This window comes from Acanthopagrus latus, chromosome 3 (assembly GCF_904848185.1).
Source record: "Acanthopagrus latus isolate v.2019 chromosome 3, fAcaLat1.1, whole genome shotgun sequence".
NCBI lineage: Eukaryota > Metazoa > Chordata > Actinopteri > Spariformes > Sparidae > Acanthopagrus > Acanthopagrus latus.
In genome coordinates, this window is record NC_051041.1 from 512501 (window position 1) to 531372 (window position 18872).

The window sequence follows — 18872 nt, forward strand, 5'->3', positions numbered from 1 at the left end:
ACTTCTTCTTCTCATCCTCTCTCCTCGACTGTCGGTCATGAATCTTCTGTCTGGGCAGCAGAGGGTTAATAACCTTCAGTCTGAAGGTTTCATATTAATGGATTCACTTCCAAACTCATCCTGAGAAGAAAAAGTCTAAGAATAATATTAATCTCTCTCCATGTGTAATTTTCTGTCCTGCTCTAAATCCTAATTAAAGCAATCAGCTGTGAAGGAGTTAAACCTTTAAACCCTGCTGAGGGATAATGAAGCAGCATCACATCTTCTTCTTCTGCTGGACGTTAAATGAAAATATAAATAATGTGAACTGTTGGTTTATGATTATTACCGTCACGGAGGAGGACACGCTCAGCCTTAATGGAAATATTACCGACTGCTGCCTGCTGTGCTGGCGAGGAATTAAACTGCATTTAACAGAGTTTAATTAAACAGAGCTGAGCTGAAGTTTCAGGACTGTAACACACACGTTCCACTGAATCTGTGGAACTGATCTGGGAGCAGCGTGTGGACGATCACCTGCTGTTTCAGGTGGATACGTGATATATCATATATAATATATGATATATTAATGATAATTCATGTTGTATTGTTTGAGACTGAGTGTCTGATTTTAGAACAAAAATGGTTCAAGTTAAATAAACAAACCCGTCCATCACTGAGACAAACTGACTCCATGTTTCTACTCAGAGACAGAAAGAAGTTCATGTAGAACATTTGCTGAATGAACAAGAAGGTCCAAATAATGCAGAATGAGTCAGAGACAGAGTTTCACAGAGTTTATAAAGTGTCTCCAACTCAACAACTCACTAAACTGACACATTTGTTAAGGGAGTCTGGTGCTGAGGTGACTCAGATCGGGTGAAACTGGAATTTCCTGACAGGTGAACAGAGAGCAGATCAAACAAACTGTTCAAACACGATGACGCTGCCGAGGGTCAGTGCTGACTCCACTGGATCACCTTGATTAGTGTGTGTGTGTGTGTGTGTGTGTGTGTGTGTGTGTGTGTGTGTGTGTGAAGCGATGAAGCTTTTAAATGAACTGTGAGAAGACCTGCGCAGGTTTCTGATCAGAGGGGCGGCTGTAGCTCAGCCAGTGGAGCCGGTCAGCTAGTGATCGGAAGGTTGCTGGTTCAAATCCTCCGGGCTGAGCTGAGCTGCATGTCCAAGTGTCCATGAGCAACATACTGAACCCCAACTTGCTCCTGACTATGGCATGTGAACTGAACTGGACTCTGAGGTCAGAACCTGCTGCTGAGCCGGCTTCATGACTTCACATCATATAATCTGTAACCAGCACCGGGTCCGGTTCTGCTCGAGGTTTCTTCCTGTTAAAGGCAGATTTTCTTGTCACCACTGTCTCCAGCTGCTGCTTGCAGGACTGCTGGGTCAGTTTGTTCTGGACCTGCTCAGCTTGGGAAGTGTCATGAGATGAATCAGTGTGATACAAATGTTGATTGATTGATTGACGATCAATCATGACATGAGATGTGACGTGTCAGTCTGACGCTCACGACGACCCAGAAGCTCAGACACAGGGCGGATGTGAAACCTCGCGGGGCGCCAGGCTTCTCCACATCAGAACCTGGTTCTGTATTCTGATGAAACTACAGGTTCTGTTTGTAAGAACGTCACAAACTGCAGCCGTGAGGAATGAAACCAAACTGCAGCAACGTTACACGAAACTCTTTTAATGTTCAGATTAATTCAAACATTTCAAAGATCTTCAGCTCTGAGAGTGGAACGCTGGTGAGTTTGTGTCCAGGTGAATCTTCTCACCTTCATTCTGCAGGAGACGAGAAGAGTTTCAGTGTTACAGATGTTAATGTGCTGAGAACCTCCCGAATCAATAAGGACACAGATAAATAAATAAATACATCATCAGATAAATGAATAAATTAATTAGCCATCAAACGCACCAAAGATACTGTCAAATAAAATAATACATTTAATTAAATGAAGGTTTTAATTAATTAATACAATCGGTCAAATTGATATTTCTATTTCTATTTTCTTCTGTATTAATTCTGCTGATTTATTTGTTTTATCAAATTTAATTAATTTATTATTTCTTTAACTTTCTTTAACTAATACATCACATTTTTTCGCTAGATAAATTAAAATTAATCGTAAAATGAAAACTTGAGTCATTGAAAAACAAAAGAAATATAAATTCATGTAATATTTCATAAATGTATTAATGATTATGTTTATCAATATTTTGGTGCATTTAATGGATCTTCAAATGCTTTTTTTTAGTTATTATTTTTTAAGGTTTGAGGTCGGGCAGGTACCGCGGTCCACACAGGTGTAGGAGTACTTCAGGTACTTGCGGGTTCCGGGACACGGGTTGGAGAAGATGCTGTTGGAGGCTCGGACCGAACATCTGTGTCGACCGTCACACCTGCAGACACACGAGCCAGAACATCAGTCCATCCTCTTCATGATCCTGAAGTCAGTCAACACGTATCTATTCATGTTCACTCAAGTGTGTGTGTGTGCGTGTGTGTGTGTGCGTGTGTGTGTCTCTCACCTGCCGGCCATCACCTGCAGTGTTCTGGAGTCTCGACAGGCGGTGCTGGGCGGGTGGCTGTCAGGGTAATCGTACCAGCAGACTCTCTTACTGAGCCGGCCGTAGTTAGCTCTCAATACTTTGATCACCTGAGATCCTGGACACACACACACACACACACACACACACACACACACACACACACACACAATCAGACGCGTGATGATGATGGGGTCGGTGATTCTGCTGCTGAAATCTGGTTTAAGTTCTGGTATAAAGTCCAGCTGGTTCTGTCAACTCGAAAAACTAAACTGAAGACTTCCTGCAAATATTTCACAATAAAGCGAGTCTCTCCTGAAAGCTTTTAATGTGAAACAACTGCAGGAAGTGATCAACAGGAGCACTGATACTGACACGAATATTAAATACAATCATAATAACTCACCACAGTCGAGTGTAGACCTCCGTCTCTGACACACATAGTGGATCCCTGCAACAACAAACAACACACACACATTAATATCAACACACACACACACACACACACACACACACACACACACACACACACACACACACAGATACCTACTCCCAGTCTCACAGGTGTATGTGGTTTCCATCCACACACACCTGGTCATGCAGGGTTTAGCAAAGTGACATGAATCCATCTTCACTGCACACCTGTATCGACCATCACACCTGAGAGGGCGGGGCAAGAGACAGGTGTTATCAACGTGCAGGTTTCAGGCGTGGTAAACAAAGATGTGGTCTGCAGACAGACGCTCAGTCTTTTTACCTCTTCTTGACGGTGTTGAGGACGGGCGTCATGGAGCAGAGCGGCGGCTGCAGACGGGTCGGAGGAACGCCGTCAACACAAACCTCCGACTCTCTGTGACTCGCATTCACGTTCTGGACAACAATCAGACTGTCATCTGGATGAAGGACCGAGGCGGGACAGGACGGAGGGAAGAAACAAGTAATCTGATTACTTCTACAACTACAGAGACACTGAACAACCACACAGAGACACTGAACAACCACACAGAGACACTGAACAACCACAGAAACACTGAACAACCACACAGAGACACTGAACAACCACAGAGACACTGAACAACCACAGAGACACTGAACAACCACAGAGACACTGAACAACCACACAGAGACACTGAACAACCACACAGAGACACTGAACAACCACAGAGACACTGAACAACCACAGAGACACTGAACAACCACACAGAGACACTGAACAACCACAGAGACACTGAACAACCACACAGAGACACTGAACAACCACAGAGACACTGAACAACCACAGAGACACTGAACAACCACAGAGACACTGAACAACCACAGATTGACGACTGCAGTTGAAACGTGACTGTATGTTACGGGGTCGTACAGCAGATCAGCCTCTGAGCGTAGTCCTGCAGGTCGCAGGTCAACGTCCTCTCTGAAACACAGCACACGTCACCGCTGAGGGTTTACATGAGGACATGTGAGGTGGAAGATCATGAACATTATGGGAGTCAGGTTTTATCAGACAGGAGGATGGTGAGTAGGAAATAAGGAAGCAGGGAAGGAAAAGGATATAGAGAAGGAGACGAGGCTGTAGGAAGTATGAAGAAGGAGAGAAGAAGACGTCTGTTGACAGTTTGTGTGTCAGCTGACGAGTCGACAGTTTTAAAGCAAACAGTCTGATATTTACCTGCTGTGGTCGCCGAGCTGCAGCACAGCACCGTTAACACTGAACACACAGAGACACGTCAGAGACTCGACAGGAAACAGGAAATCTACTGAGTTACATTACAACACTGCAGCTGACGGACGCAGAGCCCCAAAACTTCCACAATCAAAAATAAATTCATGAATGTAACATTAAATATGAAATATAAAGGATGAACTGTCAGGTTTACGCTGTTCGTGTCACGGTAACGTCGATGTAAGAAGTCTCAGAGGAAAGTGAGTCTGATGAGGAATAACGTTAAATAAAGAGTCAGAGAGTCACAGTGACTGAGCTGTAACAGGATTAACTGATCGACTGGTGGGAATTAATTTTTAATTGACATTTATAATCAGCACAGTTATTAAACACACAGTCAGACACTGGAACAGTGAGAGCTGTGTGTGTGTGTGTTACCAGCTTATATAAAACATGTCGTCATGTGTTCATGTGACGTCCTGGTGTCTCTGATGTCACACAGTGACTGTTGAGGATCAAAACCAGATGAACGACTCAATCAGTGAATCAATATGCAAATAATCACCAAAACACTGTAAAAGATAAACAAAATTCGACATGATCGATTGTTCTGTTTCATTTTGTCTTTGTGTTTATTTCCCATTAATATTTTTCATTTCATTCATCAGAATTCATTTTTGTAATTCAACAATTTATCTGTTTATTCTTTACTTCTTTTTATTGTGTGTAATAAATTTCTTTGGTGCATTAATTAATGTCAGTAATTAGTTTTTACTATTAAGTGAATTAAATGAAAAAGACGAAGTGAAAACACGTTTTGAACATTCTTCAACATCTGTGATGTTGGCGGACGACACTGAGAAACGAACGATGACGTCGAGTCGTCATGCAAAATGTTTTTAACTTCACAGAAACAAGAACTCACGACTGCTGAGTGTTTTTTTAAACTTTTTTACATCAAAGTAAACACGAGTCAGGAAACGTCTCTGATCCGTCTGTTTAACGTGTCTGAGCTGATTTCACATCTGCTGTCTAATGAACGCGGACACTTGACTGGACCTCAGCCCACAGTGTGCCGAACACATCAGGTTCTGGGTTCACATGGTGTCAGAACTTCACAGCAGAATCATCTGCAGGCGCTGATGGAGAGCAGAGGTCTCACATTTCTGTCTGCACATTATTTTCCTATCCAAGAACGTCATCATTAAAGAAAGTGTCACCTGGAGCGGAACGGTACACCTCAGAATCATCTGACCCGTCGATGACGACACAACGATCAGTTAGTGAAACGTTCTCGTCTCGTTTGTTACACAGTGTTTCCTGTATCAGGTGTCATATTGTTGGATCTGTCGTGAGAGAAATCCTCACAGCCAGCCGACAGCAGGGAGGATCACAGATGGACACCGTCGTGTTACAGCAGAATATAAATACACACAAAGAATCATCTTTAATGCTGTCAAACACAGAAACAGCAGAAGAGCCCTTTAAAGACGCTGCAGGTGAAATAAAAAGTGTGTTGGTACTCACAGAGAGCAGCGCCGAGGTTCTGATCTGTCCTCATGTCGACACAGACAAACCACTTTGACTCGTCAGTCTGTCACTCAGCACACCTGAGTCTGTTTCACTGATGACATCACTCTGTCAACAACACAGTGCACACACACACACACACACAGACACCCTCAGGACGTTGGTACAACACACACACACCCAGCATGAGTGTGTGTCTGAACACACAGCTGACAGCAGCTTCTGCTCCATCGGACCCGACCCGAATCCAGTTCATGTTCACAAACACAGACGGGTCGAAGGACCGCGCCAACACAAACCCCCGACTCTGAGACTCACACTCAGGTTCTGGACAACAATCAGTCTGTCACCTGGACGAAGAACAGGAGAGCAAAGAAACCAGAAATCTGATTACTCAGATCCGACTACAGAGACAAACCAGCGCAGTCTGAGGTCACAACTGCTTCATATTCACAGTAACAAGGCCTTCAAACAGAGAAACACAGAAGAGTCCTTTAAAGTGTGTGTGGTCAAATAAAAACTGCAGACAGCAGAGTGAGTCCCTGATCAGAACCAGAACCAGAACCAGAACCAGAACCAGCGTAAACAACAGGAGCGTAAACAATAAGAACGTAAACAACAGGAGCGTAAACAACAGGAGCGTAAACAACAGGAACGTAAACAACAGGAGCGTAAACAACAGGAGCGTAAACAATAAGAACGTAAACAACAGGAGCGTAAACAACAGGAGCGTAAACAACAAGAACGTAAACAACAGGAACGTAAACAACAGGAACGTAAACAATAAGAATGTAAACAACAGGAACATACAACATGAAGAGCGCTGGATGGAAACTAACGATTGATGGTGATTATTTACTGTCACTTCCTGTGATTCTGTCCTCTTTGAGTTGCAGCATGTTGCAGTTTGCGGCTCCACCCGTCCGCCATCTGTCAGCCTTCATGTATGATGACTCACACGGACACATGCAGATTATGGAAACGCAGCAGGTTAATATTAGACGACGAGAAGGAGCTCAACGTCCAAAGATTCAGACAGCTCCGTCTCCTTCTTCTGCGTCCTCGTTCACGATTGATTCTGCTGTTTGGAAAGTGAAGCCAGAGCAGCAGCTGAAGTCCAGGAGGGAGACGCGGTGACATCACACCATGAAGAGCTTCAGTCAGAAACGTTCCTGCATTCACTGTCTGACTCCAAGGAAACGTTCTGAAAATGGATCCTATAAAAGAAGAGTGGAATAATAAAAGTGATATCTCTGGATTATTAGTTACAGTGTTACAGGACCCCAGCCTGGAGCCTACCCACAATGCATCTGGAGCAGCTGTATGACATCTCTGGAGGTGTTTTATCAGATTACATCACATTTATCTGATGTGAGTGTGTCGCTGATTAAAACAATAATCTGTTGATTATAAACAGACAGTGAGGTATTACAGTAACATCATTTAAATTAAACAGGAATCATGTTTATGAGCTGTAACAATGTACGAAGTCAGTTTACATTTCAGTGCATCAGTGATTTATAAAGATCATATAAATCTGTTCTGGAAGGTTTTCATTAAACTAACGACGTCTGTGATGAATCTCCAGAATCAACGAGAGTCAAAACAAACGCGACCTGATCGCCATCGTCGCCACTCTCACCTGTAAACTGTGAAAACATGAAACAAGTGAAACATGAGATTAATTCACGTGTCAGATGAGGGTGTTTTCTTGTTGCATGAAAAATATGAACCTGATCAATCATCAAATTAACATTTCATTCTATAAATCACAAGTACAATAACTGAATAGTGAAAATAAAGTGAGAAAGTAAAGAAGGAGGAGAGCAAGGTCAAAGAGGAGAACGGGTCTCTGGTCCGTCTGGTCTGAGACAGAAAGAATTCCACAGACGAACTGAGGTTTGGTCCAACAGGAAGTTTTATTTCTTTACAAAACAAGAGCGCAGACTCATAAAAGAGCTCAGACAGGAGGCAGGAAGAGAAATCTACACTTCTGTTTGGACACGACAACTTTCAACCACTTAGAAAATATAGAGGAGCTCTGATCACACACCGAAACACACAACCTGCACGTCATCTACGCCGTAGAAAAGAAAACAACAACAACAGGAAGTCAGGAAATCTGCACGTCATCTACACCGTCAACAAAAGAGAGAGAGAGCCGGCGTGACGTCCGGGAGAAAACCCGTCCGTCAGAATTCAACTCACAGTCACAGAAGGAAAGAAGTCGGCGACGCCATCAAATATTTTAGGACCACGAAATGACTTCATTTCATTTTTCACACCTCAGAAACAGTAACGAAGTTTCTTCACATCGTGTTTTAGATTCAGACACTTTGAAGCTGAGATCAAAGTCTTTCAGTTTCATTTTGAATCTAAACTTATTTCAACACTTTTAACACTAAATCTGAAATGTAAAGTTTTGGAGAATGTCTCAAAAACTAACAATTCCAAAATATTTTTTTTTAAATGTGTGATTGTAAAAATAAAAAGTTTTGCCCAAATTAAATGTTGAGACCTTTGAAATATTGATTTAAAATTGAGTTTTAAAACAGAAAGATTTTCATGCTTTGACTCCAGGCGTGTTGACTGACTTTATTTTCTTTGTTCGATTGATCGATAGATCAGTTTTCTTTCTGTTTGGTTTGTTTTTGAAATCAAAACGTTCACGTGTCCATGAAGCACCTACATCTTTATCAAAACTGAAACCTTTGCACCGATAAAGTACAACAGTGACGTCAGAACACAGTGTGAAAACATCTGAGTATTTTCAGCTGCGACGTGAGAACGAGCTTCACATTGTCACCAGATAACGAAACGCTGCAGAGAGAAGTGACTCGAACACTCGGACGACCCGCAGACACGACGAGCTGAGCTGACAAACGCACGATTGTTTCTGCAACACAACACAGAGAAGGAAACAGCCGCACGTCGCTCGGTCGTTAGCAAACGCTCGGAACAAGAAGAGCCACAGTTTCAGAACAAACAGGAAGTACTGAGAGGGAAAATCCACCTTCATCATCATCATCATCACATCATCTTCATCATCATCACATCATCTTCATCATCATCACCACATCATCTATTTCAGGTGGTTTTGGCTCTTTTAATAGTCGATTTGCATCCTAGAGTCCTTCGACTGACTCTCTTACACAACATCTTTACAGTCACTTGGATCAGGACCTCGAGGCCCTCCACCAGTGACTGAGGTGGATTTTCCCTTCCAGCTCAGTGTAAAGAAAGAAAAACAGACATTTTGGGAAAACCAGCAGTTCAAAGGCAAAGTTCAGCTCAGAAGCAGTTTCCTGAAATCGAACACGAGCGCACACAGAAAACAGAAAAGCCATCCCGACTCCCTTAAAGGGTAAAAAACAGCAGTGACGGAGCTGCTGCAGCTTCCAATCCTATGTAAACAGGCTTAGTGTAAGGCAAGGAGGAAGAGGAGGAGGAGGAGGAGTGAGCATCAAGATGAGGCAGTGGAGGAGGGATGAAGGTGTGGGAGGAGGAGAGCGATCAAGATGATGAGTAAGCAGAGGGAGGCGAAGAGGAGGAGGAGGAGGAGGAGGAGGAACAGCAGGAGGATGCAGATGGCTGAAAGGCAGACGGCAGAATTAAAGGGATCAGACGAAGCTCAGACGCACAAACACACGGACGTCTGCAGCAGGAAGTGAACGCATCGCTCGACAACCGCTCGATCAATAAAAACATCTCATCAGTCCGTCAGCTGATCGATATTCACAGATCAGTCAGGATTTAATTAGACTGTTTCTAAACTTCACTGATCAGACCTACGAATGTACAGAAGGTCAGAAGATACAAACATCTGAACCCACCGATCGAAACGTCACAAACACATTCACCAAATATTCAAATCGTTAAGATGATGTGTTTTTGTTTCGTCTCTGACTCAGCAGCAGAAGGTGACGAATGAGAAAATGTTCGTTCAGATTCAGCCGACAGATTTGTTTCTCGTCATGTTGATCCGGGTGGATTCGGCTCGTCTCTCTCCATCTGTGTTAATCAGGTGATAATTGATGCCAATAATAATTAACGGCATCGCTGTCGTCGTCCCGGGGAAACAAGCCTCATTAACACACAGCAGAGTCGTTTACAGTCGAGACTGACGGAGCCAGATAATCTGACCTGCACCTGACGGAGGTTTCTGCTCCGCCCCTTTTCACTGGAGGTGAACTACATCATTGTCTCAGAGCTCACAGCCCGTTAAAAATGACAAAGAATTCAGGCTGCGTAATAATGTGATTCTCTTTGGATCCTCTCCTCCTCCTGATGATACAAAGTCACATGATCTCTTGTCACCTCATCATCATAACTGTAATGTAACTCTGAACCTGTTCTGCCTGCAGGTGAACACACCTGTCCTGAGCCTCAGAGCACCTGACGGCAGATTTAAAGCCTCTGCATGGATTTATTTCCCTCCTGCAGCAGCTGACAGACTAATGAGAGTTTTCTGTGAGAGACGAGAGAGAAGACGTGAAGAGATAAGACGGAGGACGCCGCCGTCCTCTCTCAGAGCTCCTCTTTATTACTCCTTCGTGCTTTATCTTCTTCATAGAGCAACACAAATGAATTTCACCTGTCGGGTCGGTGCAGGGAAATGAAATCGAACAAATGTCAGAGCTCGAGGAGAGAAGCCGGCCGCGAGGATAAGAGAGGGAGACAGTGTGAAGAGGGTGACGAGGAGGGGGCGGAGTCTAGAGACAGGAAGTGAAGTCGTCGGTTCGGCAGTGAGCTGCTGGGAGTGTTCGACAGCCAGTGTGTGTGTGTACGTGAATACAAAGGCAGTGCTGTGGACGTGGTTACACACTATACTGTATACCATCGTGTGTGTGTGTGTTTGTACTTCTATCTTTGTGAGGACTTGAGAATCACACCTGTTAGTGGGGACGTTTAGCGAAGTGAGGACTGTTCAGGACAAATGTGTGAATTTCTTTTGCAAAAGTGAAGAAAGTGGCTTCAGTGACCTCACAGAAGTATAAACAGCTGTGTGTGTGTGTGTGTGTGTGTGTGTAACATCAAACTTCTTTCTATCAGATGTTTTTAGTTCGCCATCAATAAACACGCCGACGAGTGAGAACGACTGAAGAGTTGCATTCAAGAGCGAGAAAATCAAGTGTTCAGAAAAAACAGACGGTTTAAGCTCCGCCCACCTCGCAGGTACGTAGAGAATTATTCCGGCAAATCTATTATAATTATATCTTGTGGTGCAGGTCAAGATGAAGCTCGACGCTACTTGGTCAAAAAAGTTTGAACTTTTTGGAGAAATATGTTCCAGTTTTGGACAAAACTGGGAAAATGTCGGAAACTACTGAGGGAGATTAAAGCAGAAGCTTTTATCTGCAGGATTTTATGATCTAAATTCTGACTAAACATCCAGAACTGTTCAGATTTCCGTTAGCGGTGAACTCAGCCGTGTTTTCTGTCTGAAGATAAAAACAGAACCTGTGTAGACGCTCAGCTGCAGCCTGATCGCAGCATAAGTGAGTGGATTTTCCAACATTAACAGAAATCATGACTCGTCTGAAGCTCAGCAGACACAAACTGACAGAAGCACTTAAGAAAAGATAAAACACCACCAAGATAAAACTCAGTAATCAGAGGACGTGAGCTGGAAACGGATCCGTATCGTGGAGATGAAGCTCTTCAGTGATCCTCACTCGTCTGTGAAAAAGTCCTGAAACTAAAACTCCTTTTTCAAACCGCACGTCTGATGTCTGCGACGCCCCCGCGGGATCCGCGAGGGACCCAAATATTTTATAAGTTCCCCCAAAATGAAAAAAAAAACCCTCAAAAGAAATAAATCCATCCTGATCCTGCTGCATTCAGTCAGCAGAGGACAACAGCCCCCCGACAGACACCAGACAGAAATCATCCTCGTTCTGTCTGTCGATGTTTTTCCTTCCGGCGGAGGTTCGGTCACCCTCCCTGCATAGAGGACCCCTCTGGAGAGCCTGGGAAACTTTGAGAGCTTCACAGAGAAGAGTGAAGATTAGTTTCCAACACCGAGGAGGATGAAGAGGAGGGAGGAAGAGCCTCGGAGGGTTTCCTGCCGCAGGTAGACGGGGACGATGGAGGTTCAATCTGAGGGAGGAGACTCCAGATGAGTCCCAAGATGAGAGTCAGAGCAGAACCTGTGATAATGAATCCAGAACTCTTCGTGTGATGTCATGGCGTTAGTCCCGCTTGTTTCCAGCCTCTCGATCCGAACAGGAAGTGAAGCGTTGTGTTTCAGTGTCAGACCCTCGCAGAGAGAAGAGCCGATGGGAGCGGCTTCAAATTGTTTCTCTGTTCGGGGGATTTCAGCTCGAAGGTTCAGGAGGCTTGACGGGAGACCGCCGACCGCCAGGAAACCCATTACAGCTGGAGCCGGATCGGGTCGCCTGAGGAGCTGCTGGAAGAACCAGAACACGCGACAACATGTCATTTTGTTTCTATGTATGATTCAATGTGTTTTCAAAGTGAATCAAACAAAGTTACTTTTAGGCAAAAAGTTCTGATCCAGATTTGAGGAAATGTCAGCCGCTGCTGGAGAATTTAAACATGTTGACGGCAGTTTTTCTCACCAGCACTCAGCTTCATCTTTACTCACGACTTCACAACTGTTGTGAACGTCTACCAACACTGCAGACCAGTTCTGCTTTCATGGCTGCAAATCTGAGACATTTTGATCTGATTTGATTTTAAAGTGAATTCTGTAGCTGTGGGTGGTGTTTGTGTTACTGACCCACCTGTGGGTCCGGCAGGTTTTCCGTTCAGACGTCCAGCTGACGGTCGGTTTGCGCCACAGGACCGATTCCCCTCGTCGTCGTCCTGGTGGCCTGATCCTCACCCCCGTTTCTTCCGAGCTGAGGCGAGTTGGCTGCAGACGTGCAGCAGAGCTCAGTTTGCCGATCGGCTGCGTGGTGAGTCGCCGGCATTTCAGACATCAGCTGGCACTGAAAACACCAGTTACTTAGCAACGGCCGGGCTGGCAGGACGACGGAGAGTCGCTGGAAAAACCAACTCGTCTCGTCTCTGCAGTCAGAGCGATTCAACAGCCTCCATCAGTCCTGCATTCAACTCTCCTGGGCCTCCTCCTCCTCCTCCTCCTCCTCCTCCTCCTCCTCCTCCTCACCACTCTAAAATAACATCACATTGTTCACCTGTTTCCTCAGTGAGCTCCATCGAGCTTCACAAGCTCTCTGAATATGTTTTTTGAGTCTGTTGATAAAAGTTAACAATTAAAAAAAAAAAAAAAAGTTAAAAATAAAAATAAATAAATGTTCTTCTCTGGTGAGAGACAGCAACCCTAACACGCCGCCCGGCAGGCGGCTCGATGGACGTGAAGTCGTAGTGATCTGTCGGAGCGCCGCAGGTGGAGCGACGTCACGAGCTTCACACCTTCAGGATCTGGGCAGAAATCACAGCGACGGCAGGAAATGAACCTCAAAGTGCCATGAGAGGAGAGTTTAAATAGTTAAATTTTAGCTAAATTTGGACCGAATGCTTCTTCTTGTGTTTGTGTCTTGATCTGAAGTTTCCTCGCCTGCTGTTTTTGGCCATATTTCACTAATCAAATGTCACATTTGTTTCACAAGTTGTTCTGCAGTTTGTGAGCGAACAACATTTGCTCAAAAGTTGCTTTTGTGAAACTACAATTAAGTAAAACTTTGAAATTCCACTTGTCTTTATAGAGTCTGTTGAATTGATTTATATTAGAATTATAGTTGAATTATACAAACTGTTTGAATGCTGAGATTTCTGTCCAGATGTTCGCCTGCCGGGCGGACTGAGGCGACGATCAGACAGGAAGCAGTTAGAAAACGACAAGCGCACTTCTCCCGAAGCATTGCATTCTGGGGCAGGTTGTGTTGGAATAATGTCTGGAAATGTGTGGCTATAAAAGTCTTAGTTTTTATTTTACTGTCAGAGTCACTGAAGTCAGTCTCAAGTCTGTTAAGCGCCGAGTCAAGTTGTAGCTGTTAGTGAACTTTACTGATCACTACAAGCAAACTGTGGCACGAGTCCGTCCGGTCGCCTCTGAACGGTGAACCAACTCAAATCCAAACACAGTTAAACATTTCTGTAACTCGGATCAACGTTCTGTGTGCAGCTCCACATGTTGAACAAAGACGGAGGATCTGTAATGTTTTAGCTGCTTGTTTTGAGTCTTTCTGTCAGACTGATCTAAAATTTTCCTGCTAAAATCCAGTGAATTCTCAAGTTGTCGGTGTAAAAGTCGCGTTGTAAGTCTTTATTATGTCAGATTAAAAAGGGGGGTGGATTTCAGTCGCCGTCCTGATGAGGCGGATGTTAAGTTGCCACCAGCAGCGTCTGTCCTGACCAGCAAACAGCATCTTCAGATGTGAACATGGAGTCGAAACTCACGTCGACCTTCTTCAGTTTCACCCTCCCAGCTTGCTGTTGGCTGGTCTGGACCACCAGAGGGGGAAATGTGCGCTTGTGTTTGAGCTTCATTCTCAGTGTGATCGTCGCCTCAGTTTAACCTTTGGTTGTCAGGGTTGCTGCCTCTCAGGCTGCCTGTCAGGAAATCCGGTAGTCGAAGGTGTCCTTCTCCATGTAGTCCGTCCAGGTGGAGGACGGCATGCTCCGGTACGGGTCCAGGAGGATCCGGAAACAGCGGACGATGAGCAGGCCCAGGAAGATGAAGAGGATGAGGACGAAGACGAAGGCCGCCCTCTGCTCGAGTGTGAGGAAGGCGGCGGACGCTGAGGAGGACGAGGAGGACGAGGAGAAGTCTGATTCAGAAGCGGAGAAGGTGCTGCTGTAAAGGTCGTCGGCCATGTTGGGGTGGAGAATGATTAGTTGGTTCAGACGATCCTCTTCTTCTGTCCAACGAGAGACCGTCCACAGGAAAACATGGTGTCGGTCCAGGAGAGAGTCGAGAGGCCTGCAGACAGGAACAAACACCAGACGTGTGTTTACTGGGAAACTACAGCTTGTAACACAAGAAGACTTCGATTAAACCAACCAATCACAGGCAGGGAAGTCCAGCAGGATCCATCATCATGTCTTCAGTTTGATTAGAACGATTGTAAAGTCAGTGTTTACTTTTTAAAATGTGGCAAAGCTAACTGACAAAGCTAACGTTAGCATGCTGATCGCTGACCTGAAACTGCATAAAAGCTGTTTAATAATGATTCAGTCTGGAAGATTTTAAACTACATTTCACTAAATTAACGTTACGTCAATAACATCTGACGAGTGGGTGAGTCAACAACATCCGTTAGCTGATCATCCATCTGATTATGAACTATAAAGAAACACACAGATTTCTTCATGTTCGCAGACGAGAAGAAAACAAATCTACAAAGATAAAATTTGTTTCCCAGCAACAGATTTACACATCGAAGTCTTCACCAGCTGATTGACTTGTTAAGTTTTAATGGTTTAAAGTGACTCTAATAATAATTAGTGCTTCATGTTCAGACCTGATGATTAATGAGGAGCAGCTGTGACATTCAAAGTGAATCTGCTGTTTATATTTTTAGATATCTTTTGTGTAATTTGGACATTTTTGCCTCATTTGGAGCAAAACCACCAGAAATCACAGAGAAATGTCCCGACAGCCTGAAGACATGAAGACTTGCTGCCGGGGGACATTTTGTCCTCGTGATTCTGTTTCATAAGTGAAAATGTCTTCAGTGTTTCTGACTTCAGTGTTTCTCTGCCGCTCTCAGCAGCCTGTGGGTGGAACTGTGGGCGTCATTTGTTTTAAATGAATCCTTCTGGAAAGAAAAAGCTCTTCATTTGCTTCCTACGTGCAGATTAAAGCCAAACTCGCACTGGCTTCAAATATCGTCTAGTTTCTTTCAGTCCGCGTCCAAAAACCTGAAGCCTCGATTCAAGTGGACTCAGCGCCGAGAACTCACTTCATGTTGGACTCTGAATCACTTTCTCTCATTCAGATGAACAGAAGTCGGATCAACCAGCTGTGACGGGCCGACTGAGCCTCACGTCTTCTTCAGCTGTTCAGCAGCGACTGTTCACAGACACTTTCTTCTTCTGTTCCTCTTCTCCTGCACTGATTCGCTGATCTGAACAGCCAATCAGGTCCGAGGTGGCTGATAAACGTCTGTGCTGCAGGAAACTCCAGGGTCACAGCCGCTACGATGGCCGACAGTCCGGTGCGTCAGGAGCAGAACCTCTGTGAATACAAAGTGACGTCACTGAGGTCCAGAACGAGGTGCCACCCACACGGGACCGGGCTCTGGATCAGAACAGGGCCGGCTACAGCAGCGGATGTGTCTGTCATCAGACTGATTGACAGCCTGGAGGAGGATCCGATCCTCCTCTGGTGTGTGCTGAGTGTTCGGGCCTGCAGGCAGAACTGAGTCTGTGTGTCTGATTAATGCACCCAGTGACTCAACAGCTTTCAAATATAAAGTGCGGATCTTTACATGCTTCACGTGACGGCGCCGCTGGTCCAGTTTAACGAGCACACGGAGGATTTGCTGAGTCTGCGGTTAAACTCTCTCCTCCCTCTGTAAAGTTTCACCGCTCGACTTCTTCTTCTGCATTTTCATTCAGCGCAGCTTCACTTCCTGACGCTCTGCAGCAGAGAAGAACTGATCCCAGAACCGCTGCTGATCACCGCTTATCATTACAGATTAATTAGAAATCATTTACAGCTGATTCATCATTATAGAGGGACAACACACACACACACACACACACACACACACACACACACACACACACACACACACACCTGCACAGGTCTGACAGCCTCCGGCCTCCACACTGTCTGAAAGTGTGTGAGAAGCTGAAAAGCAATTAGATTTGATGAAATCTGTCTCTGACCTCCGACGTGTCGCTCGCTGGTCGTCGGGGTGTTCGAGGCTGCAGCCTTTGAAGAAGCGTCGCCGTGAAATCAAAGAAATGTAAAAAGTTCTGTGAGAAGTTCTGCAGCCCAGCGGACCTTCATCACTAACTCGTCTTCTTCACTCTGTCTCAGTGTACAAAGCCTCTGTGAATATATTAAAGGGTCAGTCCGCTGGTTTTATGTCTCACTCGTCACGTGAAGTCGCAGCAGCGAGTTTCAGAGTTCATGACGCTGAAACGTTGAGATGAAACTATGATCACAGTCGTGTTCTGATATCAGCTGCTGACTTGTAACCTGAGATCCAGGCTGTCAGTCTCCACACTGTGATGACATCATTACAGTGTGACGAGTGTGACAACAACAAGCTGATGCGTTCACTGTCACCTCGTTCATCTGGACGCTGACTCCAGAACGTCTCCAGCTGTTTCCTAATTGTTTTTTTCATTTATTTATTTTTTTGACGTTGTCGATAAATGTTCCAGCGTCGCCACGGTGACGGCTGCAAACATCCATCCAAAGACTTATCAGTCGAGAGAGAGAGAGTAACCATGGCAACCACAGCACGCAGCCATCTCAGCAGCAGCAGCAACAGGTGGATGTGAGTGTGAGTGTGTGTGTGTGTGTGTGTGTTTGATCACATGTATTAATGATGTTTTTTGTTTCCGACCACAAACAGAAATCAGCTGTTTGATTGAAGTCTTGTTCGATCGATGAGTTCCAACATTATCGGCTTACTTCACTTATTTCACCGCAGTCGCCAATCAGAACGCTTCGTTTAGAAGTTTGAGCTCTTTGACTCTGCAGCAGTCAGCAGGTGTGTTCAGGTACCTGCACCTGCGTCACTGCAGGTGTGTTCAGGTACCTGCACCTGCGTCACTGCAGGTGTGTTCAGGTACCTGCACCTGCGTCACTGCAGGTGTGTTCAGGTACCTGCACCTGCGTCACTGCAGGTGTGTTCAGCTGAGCAGGCTGTCAACACAGCAGCAGCTTCACTGCTGAAACAGACGAATGTGCTGCAGCTTCTCATCTGTAATGGAACAGTGAGCTCCACTGCAAGACAGCTCCCAGGTCATATTCTGAGATTAAAGAGAAATTAAATGAGACGGGTCGGGTCGGTCGGGTCGGGTCGGGTCGGTCCAACATCAGACTGATAAGTTGATGTTGCAGCGTTTCTGCAGCAGCTGATTCACATGCAAACAGAAGCTTGTTTCTGATCCTCAAACCACACCAGCCTCAATACTGCCTCAGGCTACACTGTGTGTGTGTGTGTGTGTGTGTGTGTGTGTGTGTGTGTGAGAGTGTGTGTGTGTGTGTGTGTGTGTGTGTGAGTGTGTGAGAGAGTGTGTGTGTGTGTGTGTGTGTGTGTGTGTGAGTCAGAGGTTGAGGGTAAATCTCCCTGAAGGCGACTTTAAACAGATGTTTCATGTTTATTTCAAAGATTTATTTCCTCCAAATGTTTCTTTATTTCAGGATCAAAATGAGTGTGTTGTGTTGTGTTTGTTGTTGTGTTAGTTGTGTGACAGAAACATCTGATGATGATGATGTGTGACCAGACGATGAAGATGAAGAAGATGGACGTCTGTGTGAGTCTCACATCAGGTTTAATGATGTCATCAGGTTTCTACCTGCTCGTCTGTCTGTTCGCTGTCATTTGGCTTTTTACTGTTCCGAGTGTTTATTGTGCAGCATCTGTTGTATTAAAGGAGCAGTTCAACAACACAACACGATGGTCAGGGAGGTTCACAGCTGCTGCAGGTGGATTCAGTTGTTTCAAGTCCTTATGCTAAGCTAAGCTAGCTTACTGCAGCTTCATATTCACAGTAAATTACAGCACTGTACTGTTCAATTTTAGCAAATTAATTTAAAAGACATGATTTACACCCTGGATGTGCAGCTGCTGCATGCTAACACTGTTAGCTCAGCAGCTGCAGCGAGGCTGTAAACGTCTCAGGTCAGTTTGTGATCTGCAGCTACTTCAGCCTTTAATAAACGTCTTTCAGTCGTCAGCTGAACTTTCGAAAAGCTGCTGTCGGTCGACTCTCTTTCCTTCGACCTGCTGAGAGCTGAGTGGGTGTCGGGATAACGGCCACCTGTTATTATTGCCATGGCAACAGAGCAAATGCCAGGAAAGCTTCAGAGTAAGACGCTTGGAATCACACGAAGAAGAGATAAACTGAGTCCCGTCCTGCTGCGATGACATGAACACTGACAGCAGGACGGACGTGTCCACACGCTTCCATCTGAGAAGATTAACCAAGAACACGTCACGAGGTCTTTAACACACC

At 45.0% G+C, this 18872-nt stretch overlaps 1 protein-coding gene and 1 long non-coding RNA gene across 2 annotated transcripts; both read right to left on the reverse strand.

The window, feature by feature from the left end:
* Nucleotides 1-1668: 1668 nt before the first annotated feature.
* Nucleotides 1669-5848, reverse strand: LOC119017317 (L-rhamnose-binding lectin CSL2-like). The gene is made up of 9 exons (XM_037093962.1): nt 5742-5848; nt 4221-4259; nt 3915-3965; nt 3306-3441; nt 3099-3208; nt 2955-2999; nt 2531-2666; nt 2292-2401; nt 1669-1783 (listed from the first exon to the last, which is right to left on the reverse strand). The coding sequence occupies exons 1-9, from the start codon at nt 5773-5775 to the stop codon at nt 1779-1781; spliced, it is 666 nt and encodes a 221-aa protein (XP_036949857.1). The 5' UTR covers nt 5776-5848; the 3' UTR covers nt 1669-1778.
* Nucleotides 5849-7639: 1791 nt separating this feature from the next.
* Nucleotides 7640-14271, reverse strand: LOC119017333. The gene is made up of 2 exons (XR_005074400.1): nt 12491-14271; nt 7640-12153 (listed from the first exon to the last, which is right to left on the reverse strand). It is a non-coding gene; the product is annotated as an uncharacterized LOC119017333 (long non-coding RNA).
* Nucleotides 14272-18872: the final 4601 nt, after the last annotated feature.

Excerpts from the sequence above, each read along its gene's own strand:
- LOC119017317 (XM_037093962.1), bottom strand. The coding sequence starts at position 5,775 with ATGAGGACAGATCAGAACCTCGGCGCTGCTCTCT. Across the intron at positions 3,209-3,305 it reads CTCAACACCGTCAAGAAGAG|GTGTGATGGTCGATACAGGT; the intron begins GTAAAAAGACTG and ends CCGCCCTCTCAG. Across the intron at positions 3,000-3,098 it reads ATACACCTGTGAGACTGGGA|GGATCCACTATGTGTGTCAG; the intron begins GTAGGTATCTGT and ends TTGTTGTTGCAG.